This window comes from Ricinus communis, chromosome 9, assembly GCF_019578655.1.
Source record: "Ricinus communis isolate WT05 ecotype wild-type chromosome 9, ASM1957865v1, whole genome shotgun sequence".
NCBI lineage: Eukaryota > Viridiplantae > Streptophyta > Magnoliopsida > Malpighiales > Euphorbiaceae > Ricinus > Ricinus communis.
Window position 1 is genome coordinate 3,873,858 of NC_063264.1, and position 11,787 is coordinate 3,885,644.

Genomic DNA, 11,787 nt, shown 5'->3' on the forward strand with positions numbered 1-11,787 from the left:
ATTCTCGTACAAGAGCAAGACAAAGTAAAAACCCAAATCTCCAAAAATGGTCAGCTTACAAGCACTTTGGCCACCAAAATCATCAAACAAAGTTGGCAGCAAGAACTCAACCAAAAAGAGAGAGCCACACCAATTTCATTTTGAAATGCATCTCAATCTGAAAATGCAAGACAGATTCGCAAATCAGTGAACAAAATTTGCTCCATGAGACTCCAAGAACTCTGTATCAGGTTGATATTCATTCATTGGAGCACTAATTTCCAAAGCATTCCTCTAACCACATCTTTGCTAAAGCAAACATGGTGATGCTGAATCCGAATCCATTCAATGGAGTATAGGTTTTCAAATTGTCCATTAAACATCATCACACTATCCAAAATAGAAATACTCATCCGGTATCTGAATGAACAAATGCTAGATGAAGGGTAAAATTTGTGAAATCCAACATATTTTGACTACCATAAAAAAAACAGAACAGGTCTTTCAAACAGAAGTAAAGTCAAAATCTCTAGATAGAATACCAGTTTAAAGACCTAAGAACACAAAGAAACAATTTAAATAGACAAAAATTTCATCAACATAGACGTCTTCATATAATAGAGAGGAACGGAGCATCCAAGCTGAAGACAAACTTTTCACTTGAGAGGAATGAACCTAGATGAATGGGTGGCACCAATACCAGGTCTACCATGCTTGACAGGCTTGTATGAGATTGAGAACTCAGCTAGATAATGACCAATCATTTCAGGCTTGATTTCAACTTGATTGAATGTCTTCCCATTGTACACCCCAATAACACTTCCTATCATTTCAGGAACAATGATCATGTTACGGAGATGGGTTCGGACTGGTTCTGGCTTCTCACCAGGAGGGGCCTCCCTTTTCTGCTCCAAAACATAAGAAAAAGACTTAGCTAAAACTGGTATAAGCCATAAACAGAAATACAAAGTTGAGAGAACCATAGTTCAGTACAACACCACTATAAATGAATTCATGACTGAACCTGTGTCTCATGCCTACAAACTAATTTCACCAGAAAATGGTACATATGATTTCTTACATTACACAGAAGCATGCAACTTTAAACTCCCTTATTAAAACTTCCGCCTCTATTAAGCCTTCTACTATGCATTATACAGCCTACAATTTTTTAGGGTGTAGAAGACAGAATTGGTGAAACAACCAAGAAGCAGGGAACATGAATAGAGCAAAGTTTGTAGTGAGACTTAGTAACAAAATAGCGACCAGAAAATAAACACATCTCCACAATAAAGCTTTTTCATTTCATATCCACAGCACTTCAACACTCCCAAACAAACAATAATTCCAACTTGAACTAAACCCTGTTCTATACAAGAAAGCTTTCTCACTAAATTTATGGAAAAAAAATCTCAGTAATACAATTTTTATCTATGAAACCAAAGTAAAGCTATCAGAAACAACATATCCAAATGCTAAAACATTCTATACAGAAAAAATAGAGTAACACATCAATCAAAGTGGAAAATCCATTTTCAAATAATACATAAACAACAACTTAAGTTAGTGATAATCAAGTTGGCATCTTGCAGAAATTGAACTCTTTACATAAATAAATGACATTAAATAAATTAGGATTCCAGTCTAATGACAAATTAGTAACAAAAACAAGCACCCGTATATACAGAAACTTAACACCAAAATCAAATCTTTAACCGTATAATTAGAAATGCAGATATCAAGTAAAGAAAGAAGAAACATTACCGCCTTGCGTAGCTTCTTAATCAAAGCCATAGGCTTCCTCTTAAGTCCTCTTTGGAACCTATTATACATACAAACATTTTCAATTACATCAAACATCCATATAAAAAACAGCAACAATAACAGTGAATAAAATTATCAAAACCTTCTGCGAGCACGGGCAGTGAAGAGCTTAACAAGCTCATCAGTGGACATATCAAGAAGTGCATCTAAATCCACTCCTCTGAAACTAAACTTCTTGAATGTTCTCTTCTTTGGCTGTCCTGTTGCCACCTCTGTCTCCACATCCGCCTACACATGCACCGACACTTTTTCATAATCTTAATACACAAAACAAACAATTAAGTTGATTGAGACTGAGATTGAGAGATAGGGGCTTTACCATGGTTGCTTGTTGAATTTTAAATTCAATAAACCCTAATTGGAGAGGATCTGTGTGGCCGCTAGGGGTTTTTTTACGAGAAGAAGTTGAGTGTTTTGCTAAGCTGTGGTTTTATAATCTGATAGGAGCAGCGTGTAACCCTAAACTGTATTGTTTTGCACATAAGGGTCTGTAGAGTTCGTTATTTAGTGTTTGGTCTTCTGGTAGTAATCTTGGGCCTTTCTTTAGTTATTTCTTAGCCCACGATCAGCCAAATTAAGAACTACTTTTGGGCTCTTCTTGAAATTCGTCATGGGCGACACTGCCATGCTCAACCCGGTTAATGTTCACGGTGCACTGTATTTTGAAAAAAAAAAGAAAAAGATTTTTTTTTAAAATTATTTATACGATTTCTTTTAAAATTTTATAAAAAAAGTCAACATTATACTTACAAAATATTGGAAATTTTTTTTCAAAATTCATATAATTGTACTTTCAGTTTTTATTTTATATATTAAAAATACCGAAAAAAAAGATACTAAAAATATACCTATAACATATAAAAAGAATATTATAAATTATTATAAATTCAGTTTTTATTTTAGATTTTTTTACTATTTCAGAATTTAAAATAAAATATTAAAAATATATCTAAAAGATATCAAAATTTTATTTATTTTAACTTCTATTATTATAAATTTACTATTTAGAATTTCATATGAAAAAACTTACTAAAATATTATTTATAAAATATCAATAGAATATAATTTTAACTATATATTACTGTGAAATTAGACAAATGATATAGATTTATTATTTTTATTTTATATTTTTATATTTAATATTCGTGAATTAAATAATCTTATGTATTTTCTACAACAACTAATGTATTTATAAGATATGACGATGTATATTTTAAAAATATACCATAATATATAAAAAGTATATCTACTATATGAAATATAATTAAAATAAAATCTAAAAATATCTTTAACTATAATAAAAATATATTAAAAAGATATCAATAATATATATAAAAAAGATGCTATAATGCAGTTAAAAAAATCCGTATAAATAAAAAAGTTTTAAGAAAATCACTAAAAAATATTTGGAAAAATATCATTAAAAACAAAACTTTCAGTGCATTTCTTCCGCACTCCTGTAAATGTCCCTTAAAAAAATGTCATTTTCTCTAAGAAATTAAAAACTATAATATTTTTCAAAAAACCTCATTTTTGCAAGATGACTGTAATTTTTGGAGAAAAATACTGTGTCACCATATAAAAGTTAGATGAATTATTGATTGCCGTGGTTACAATGGCTTTTCAATATTTTTATATTTTATATATTTATTAATTAAAAATTATTAAAATCTAGATTAATCTGTATAAGAAATTTTTTTAAAAAAATTATTGTAAAAACATTTTAGTACGTAATTTAATATAGAAGTTACAATAGTAAAATATTTTACATAAATTTTATAAGTTTTTTAAATAAACATATAAAAATATTTAAAAACAACTATAATTACATCATTTTATAATTCACCTAAAAATTTTATTGTCTATCTTTGGTTATTTTTGAGATTTTCTATCTTTTTATGTGGTTAGCTAGTGCATTAAAATTATAAAATTATCGTCAATGGTTTATTACTCTTTACTTTTAAATATTAAAATTTAGGAAGAATTCCGGTATTTAAATTTCTTCCTTTGCCATTCACTAAAATTAGTGAAATTTTATCCCATTGATAATGAAAAATACATTAGTGTAAAAAAGTGTTTAAAAAATAAATAGGATAGATGTATATTTATGTTTATAAATTTTAGTCATTTAATTAATTTAATATTTTAATTTTAGACATAATTTAATATACACTTAAAATTATCATATTGTGATATTTTAACACGTTTTGATATATGTCTTCATTTAATATATCTAAATGTATTGTATAAATCGTTTAAGTATTATTTAAAAAAATAAGATTCATATGTATGTAAATTAAGAAAAAATGTAAAATTCAGGTGTGTCCCATATTAAACCGAAAATATTAAATTGACTCGCGGATGTGGATATAAGTTCTAAGGCACAGTGATGTATTTGGCCGAATTAATATTATCCATTTTATATATTTTCCGCACCAATTGAATTATCCCCAATCTAACGGTTAATTCAAACATTTTGTATTGCACGTAGACCTGTTCATGGCCGGGCCTAGGCAGGCTCGGGCCGGGTCTAACTTGATTTTGGACAAGTTCGAGCCTGTCCAGGCTCAAGAATTTTTTAATATCTCTGAGCCTAAGTCCGAGTCTGAAATTTTTTGAAAAGTCCGGTCAGGCCTGGCCAATTATTAAACCTGTAAATAGAGGTCGGGCCTGTGCATTACTAGGAGCCGGACCTGTCCCAAATTGCAGTTACATTTAGATTTAGAGTTTTGTTTTGTTATTAATAACAATAATATTATAAACAGAAATAATAGGTAGCTAAGTGGTATATAGCACTTAATTATAAGTTGAGGGTCACAAGTTCGAGTGCTAGTATGACATTTCTTTTTTTTCTAACTAAACTAGACATCGGGCCGGGCTTGGATTTTTATATAAATTCCAAGCCCAGCCTAAATAGTGCGGGCCCGGCGGGTACCCAGGCCCATGAACAGGTCTAGCACGTAAAAATCTAACGGTTTGATAGGGATTTCTCTCTCTCTCTCTCTCTCTCTCTCTCTCTCTCATGAACAAATAACTAATCTAATCTTGAAATTCTAGCTAAATGAAAATGCTTTCACGGGTTTTATTTATTTTTTTCTATTTTTTTTATTGAGAAATGATGATATGTATATTCTAGTATATATATTTTCTTATTGCCTAATTAGGCACTAATTTAGTTTTTCTATTTTAGTTAAAGATGTGTATATAAATAAACACTAGCGTAAAATACAATTTATAATATAAATTCAATCTTATTATTCTTTTTTACGTGGTATCAGAACCTCCCTTTTAAGGGTTGTTATATTTTCTGCATATTATTTTCTTTTGGTTTTGTGCAAATAGCATAATTTCTATTTCTTGCGTCGTTTCTCAATATTCTATCGCCGAATTTAACTTCCATCACCACCGGAAGATTCTTCTCTATATGATGAATTCAACGCTGCAAAAATCAGTCCAAACGGACATCAAACGCTCCATTACGATCCGCCGGAAGTTTCTACTGCAATTCAAAACGTTATACAGCTTGAAGGTTGAAGACAATCAAAACGACAAGTCGTTTTGACTGCTCAATATTCACTCTGCCGTTTATTCAGTTGCCTGCAGTTTTTGATTCTCGGTTTTTAGCTGTCCGGTTCAATCAAACCAGTTAACCGAACCAGTTCACTTTGGTCAGTCCGGTTCATCCATTTTCTGGTCAGTTTTTTTTCAACTCGAAATGGTTTCTAAGGTTTTTGACCGTTCTGAATCCTTTTTTGAGGTATGTTTTGTCAAAATCATACTTTTTATCTTCGGTTTGGTTCATATCTCATTATTTCCGCATATTTTCTTTGATTTATTACAATGGTTGTTTCAGATGGCTCTACTCTTCCCGATTGTACTTTGTACCACCAACTTGTTGGCAGTCTTATTTATCCTACTGTCACTCGGCCTAATATTTCTTATGTTGTCCATATTATTAGTCAGTTCATGGCAGCTCCTTGTACCACACATTATGCAGCAGTTCTTCGTATTCTTCGCTACATTCAAGGGACTCTATTTCATGGACTTCATTATTCTAGTTCATCCTCTCTTTAATTGCAAGGGTATTCAGATGCTGATTGGGTAGGTGATCTCACTGATCGACGATCTACTACTGGTTATTATTTCTACCTTGGCGATTCACTAATTTCTTGGCTTGTAAGAAACAAATTGTTGTCTCTCGCTCTAGTACCGAAGCAGAGTATCGAGCCCTTGCATATACGACTTCCGAGCTTCTATGGCTCCGTTGGTTGCTTCAGAGTGTGGAAATTTCTTCTCTATCTGCTACTCTTTTGCACTATGATAATCAAAGTGCTATGCAGATTGCCCATAATGATATATTTTACGAACGGACAAAGCACATCGAGATTGATTGCCACTTTGTACGTCATCATGTTGAAAATCACACAATTGAGCTTGTTCCCGTATCCTCTCAAAATCAGGCTGCTGACATATTCACTAAGGCGCATTCTGCTCCTCGATTTCGCAATCTTCTTTCCAAACTCAAGCTTTCTGATTCTCATCCACCTTGAGTTTTAGGGGAGATGATAATATGTATATTCTAGTATATTCTCCTATTGCCTAATTAGGCACTAATTTAGTTTTTCTATTTTAGCTAAAGATATGTTTATAAATAGACATTAGCATTCTCATTGTAAAATACAATTTAGAATACAAATTCAATCTTATTATTCTTTTCTACAAGAAATACGCTAAAAGTAATACAATAGACACCAATTTGAGTTCAAGGTTTGGTGCTGTTGGTGGATGGTGGATTCTCAATCATTTGAATGGAGATTTTGAGCTCTGATTGAACGATGGACCTTGAAGGAGAAAATACGACATCTTTCCAAATAGAGCCGGATTCGAAGATTGGGGTTGGATCGCTATAAAGCTCGTATATGGATTCAGAATCTGGATTTACATTCCCTACGTTTGTCAAGCATTTAATTTCTTCGGGATCTATTAGCAGGTTGTTGTCTCCATCTTTCCTTGCTATCAACTGCATTTCATAATTCATAATATGTCATTTTTAGAGATTGGTAATTGCATTTCAAATATTTTCTTGTTTTGTTTGTTGATGCATTTTCATGTCAAATCAAAATTACAGTACTTTCAAGGGTAAGAATGTGTTTGCAAAGTCTTACTTTAGGTGGTCCTCCCACTGCGTTGGTGGAGTAGAGTCTGGCATTGTCGACAAGTTGGCAATAACTTGTAAATGCACTTGCAAATCTCTTGTGGGACTTTAGTTGTGAACTGACCCTCACTGCCCTTCTAGTCATTATAGCTCTCCTGTACAAGTGATTAAAGAAAAAAAAAAAGTCAATTTGAACATTCAAATTAATTGGAAATTTATCCATACCATCAATGTCAGGATTTTATACCTGATGCCTCTGATGACAGCAAGATAAGCATCACAAACAACTCCAACCAACTCTATTCTGTATGGTTTTCTTGGTTTCACTTCTCCGTTCTCTAGCTGTTGTTGGTTTTCAGCTTCTTCTTTCTCCCAGTAATTTTCAGTAATTGTTCCGTCCTCTGCTACCTTGTATCCTGCTCCCATTCGATACCGATGTTTGTGCACGTTACGTGCCATTGCAATCGTCTGCTCGACAAAAGGCTCCCATGACAGAGTACCATCCATGATCACATCTCGACCCTCGTTTAGTGCAGTTACTAATAGAGATGATGCAGCATCGGTTGATGATTGATGCACCTGATCAATAGTATCATATAACTTAACATGTTAGTCACTTTGCATATCAAATGATCAAGAGAGAAATGTGTGTGTGTGTGTGTGTAATTATATGTACCAGCTCAGCTGTTTGAAGCATGTCATCATGATGACCCATTGCACTTAGAGCTCTATAAATAACATCAGATTCCTTGAATGCATCTGCCTCTACTACTACAGGTGCTGCTCCAGCCCAGAATGACCTGCCAAATTATTACCCATTTAGTTTGCCAACAAAATGCCTTTTTCATTATAAGAATTTAAATATTTCTTTGGTTATGGTTTTAGATGTAAAATTGTTCTGCGTATGGTTCTTAAATATGATTTTAGCAATACCCTTATGTCATATCAAAATTTAATCCTCATAAGATTATGTGCTTATTGATAGAATACGGAAGAGGTTTACTCTTTGAGGATATCCTTGATGACCGTGCTCTTGCCTGCCCCCATACCACCACCCATAAGTAGCAGCACAGGACTCCTCTCGCTGAGGTCCATTGGCACCATTAAATCAGAACTTTGTGGTTCAGCTTTGCTGATTGCTTTCATCTCCTCAACCAGGGTGGAGAAGACCCTTGTCACCTTTAAGTCCTTGGTCACCCTTTCAAATCTTTGTTTCCTGCCAAAGGATAAATATCAAAAATTTCTGACCAAACATATATCATTGGCATCGCTCGGAAAACCAATTTTGAAGTGATGTGTCAACCGAGTGTGCCACGTCTGACATTGTTAAATGACTATATCCTAAAAAAGCTGAGGGAGTAAAACACCTACTTGAATTATCAAAAAACTAAAATACAAAAAGCTGTACATTCGCACAATTTCAAATGCTTATAAATTTATCTCATGTTTTCAAAATAAAGTTAGCAGACAGATAATGTTAAAATAAGATAATCTGATTAAAGAACGTCATTCCAGAGCTACTTGTGGTAATGATATTATCCCAGAACTAGATTCTAGAGACTGAAGAGGATTAAGTTTTCTGTCTCTATGTTTCTAATACTCGGAAAGCTGAACAAATTCAGGAAAATTCAGATAATGGGATCTTTTCTTCTAATACTTGGAAAGCTAAATTGGGCAAGTATAATCGCGCCTGATCAATTATTTCCTACAAGAAGAAAGATATAAAATCTATTAAATTGCCTTATAATAGCAAAATTTATAAAAACTAAAGCTAATAAATGGACTACCCTTTTTTAAAAAAAGAAAAAAGAAAAAAGCCAATTGGACTACAATAACGTGTCTACAAGATACTAAATTCTTAAGTATTATAATAAACCAAGTTGATTGAATTAACTTGAACATGACCTGGACAATTTAGTCTTAATTATCTAATAAAGAAAACAAAATTGCTCCAGAGAAATGGAACAGAAAGATGAACCTTTACCTTGTTGCCGCCATTACAAAGTTTTTGAGCTTTGGCTTTTTCTCTGATTCATCATGCATCACCTGGCTGACCATATGAGAAACTTGAGTCCAGTGAAAAGCAAAGTAACTAAGGATGCATCTTTCAAATTCTTCTATCAACTTCACATATAAAGATTCAGCCTCATCTTCACTAGCAAAGAATTCATATATGTTTGCCTCACAGTCTTTAGATTTTCTTAGATAATCATAGGCCAATTTGCAGAGCTGTGGGCATTCATTTGGATCTACAAATCCCACCTGCCTAGCTGCGTGCAGCAACACAATTATCAAAACATGAAAAGAAAAGAAAAATATCAATGGAGAGTTTGTGTAATCACCAACATAGTGAGAGAATCTTTCAAGATGTCCAACACGACCAGATTCGGCCCTGTACAGGCGTGGCATGATGGTTGCTATATCCTTCTTGGCTTTACTTCTTTTCCGGTGTTCGTGTGCAGCCGCGGCCGAGATAAAAGCAAAGAAAGAAGCAGCAATAATTCTTGCAAGAATGGCTTTTCCATCACGACCGTCAACTGGACAAACAGTGAAATCTTTTGTCAACTGCATCACAGAAGAAGAAAGACTAGAAAGAAAGAAAGGAAACATAAAAAATTTAAAGAAAGCTCACCTTGCTTCATCTTGTTGAATCTTTAGAGGATTCTTAACTCTTGTTGCTTTGGAATTAAATTCTACTTTTTGTTTGATTGGTGTGTAGATAAATGGGCTGATTGGGCTCAGACTAAATAGAATTATTTTATATATGTATAATATTTAACCATCAATATTCTAAGCCAAAAGGTATAAGAATGTTTCTAAAATAAAAAATGTTGAATTAAATTTTCATTTTTTTTTCTCAATTAAACTATTAATTTTTTATAAAAAAACCTAATTAAGTTCCATCTTTTTTTTGGCTTAATTAAACCTATTAATTTTTATAAAAAAATCCAATTAACTCCTAATGCTAATAGGGTCTAAAATATGGTTAATTGTAAGGGTTCATTATTTTGAGAGTGCAATAACTGCTGTGAATATTTTAAAGTGACGTATATATAATGTGAATGAGAGAAAACTACTTTTTTTTTTATTTAACTTATATCACATCCTTCTTCCAGGATTGGTCTTTTTTCATGAAGTGTAAATCTTTATGGTTTTATTGTAAAAACATATTCGAGATAGTAAGATATAATCTAAGTCAACCAATTTGTATTTATTCTCTACTTACAAATGAGCGTAATGAAAAAGACGAAAATATTATTATCATTTCAGGTGGTGAAAAAAATCACTATTCTTCTTTATAAATGAAATTTTATAGATACTAATTGCGTAAAAGTAAAGAAAAATAAGTGGTTTTCTCTTCCTCACGTGATATAAACACGACTTTAAAATATTCAGAGCAGTTATTATTCGCGCTATCAAAATAATGGAACTATTAAATTTAACGATAATTTTGAACGCCGTTAACATTAGGGGTTAATTAAATATTTTATAAAAATTAATGAATTTAATTAAATAAAAAAATGAAAATTTAATTGTACTTTTCTAATAAAAGTAAATTTTACTTTTTATTTGATTGGTGTGTAGATAAATGGGCCTATTGGGGTCAGACTAAATAGAATTATCTATATGCAATATATATAATATTGAATCAGCAATATTCTAATCAAGTGAGTGACTTTGGTGTTCATTTACTATTCACATGAATCATAAGGCAATACTTAATATTCTAAATCTTGTTAGTTGGTGCTTAATGAATTATTATAAATGAACAAAAAGTAATAGTGCAACCGTTGTACATGATTAAATCAAAACCATAGACACCTACAAATAATCTTTTATTCACCCTCACAAAACACATGTTAATCTGACTTTTCTTCCTGAGTTTGTGTTATATAATACAAGATTATAATAGAATTAAGTGGTCTTTTGCATTCTGCCCTTTGAGATAATATAAATAAGAATTAGGTTTAGAGTGGACCTAACGAAATAATAATAGTTATAACGGCATATACTAGTATTTGATTAGTTATATAAATCCACACTATGATTAAGATTTGGTAATGTGATTTAACAAAAGAATAAACACAATTTTGCCACTTACAATGCCAAGTCAAGTTTAGCCATTCACAATAACCTGAAATTGATAATTAACTTTTTGATTGATTGAAGAGCTATGACTCTGATAGTCTAAGGATTATACCACGAGGGACAATTATTTATTTATATTCGTTATAAAAAAACATAAAATTAATATATTACCGAAGAGAAATTTCAAATTCCGAAAAGTACTTGACATGAGTTTCAAATATAAATTGATAATTAATTATTAAATCAATTAATAAGCGCTCTAATAATTATCAGAAATAATCAAACAAGAATTAAATCATAACAAATAAAGTAATTATCAGAAATAGCAGAACAAAGAATTAAAATGAAAACCAGTGGGATAAGGACTGATCAACTAATACATGATGCAATAGGTATTAAAAATTGAAAATTGAAAAATAACTAATGCAACGACAATTATACGAGTGATATTAAAATAATTAATAAAATATAATTACAAGTGATTGGAGGTTAATGATATATATAATTTATACAAAAATAACGAATCCTTCATAAAAGAAGAGAGAATGAATGAATGGATTTGTCATATACGAACTCTTTTGTTCAGCTTGGCAGGCCAAATTCTAGTTAGACAGAACTATACCAAACTGGGTATTGCTATGGCATTATGAAGGTGCCATTTGTATGGTTGTGACTCTGTTCGAAGCTCCTGTGATCATAATTAAAACTCTTTACAGAGAATTTTGATTTTCTACTCCAAG

General features: G+C 31.7%; 2 protein-coding genes across 2 annotated transcripts; both read right to left on the minus strand.

Moving 5' to 3' along the window:
• Window positions 1-431: 431 nt before the first annotated feature.
• Window positions 432-2,300, minus strand: LOC8280171 (40S ribosomal protein S15). The gene is made up of 4 exons (XM_002516969.4): window positions 2,123-2,300; window positions 1,886-2,031; window positions 1,744-1,801; window positions 432-884 (listed from the first exon to the last, which is right to left on the minus strand). The coding sequence occupies exons 1-4, from the start codon at window positions 2,123-2,125 to the stop codon at window positions 636-638; spliced, it is 456 nt and encodes a 151-aa protein (XP_002517015.1). The 5' UTR covers window positions 2,126-2,300; the 3' UTR covers window positions 432-635.
• A 4,145-nt stretch (window positions 2,301-6,445) lies between these two features.
• On the minus strand, window positions 6,446-9,717 carry LOC8280170 (calmodulin calcium-dependent NAD kinase). Its single transcript, XM_002516968.4, has 8 exons — window positions 9,591-9,717; window positions 9,301-9,495; window positions 8,943-9,228; window positions 7,962-8,174; window positions 7,635-7,758; window positions 7,206-7,537; window positions 6,969-7,113; window positions 6,446-6,823 (listed from the first exon to the last, which is right to left on the minus strand). The coding sequence occupies exons 1-8, from the start codon at window positions 9,598-9,600 to the stop codon at window positions 6,566-6,568; spliced, it is 1,563 nt and encodes a 520-aa protein (XP_002517014.3). The 5' UTR covers window positions 9,601-9,717; the 3' UTR covers window positions 6,446-6,565.
• Window positions 9,718-11,787: the final 2,070 nt, after the last annotated feature.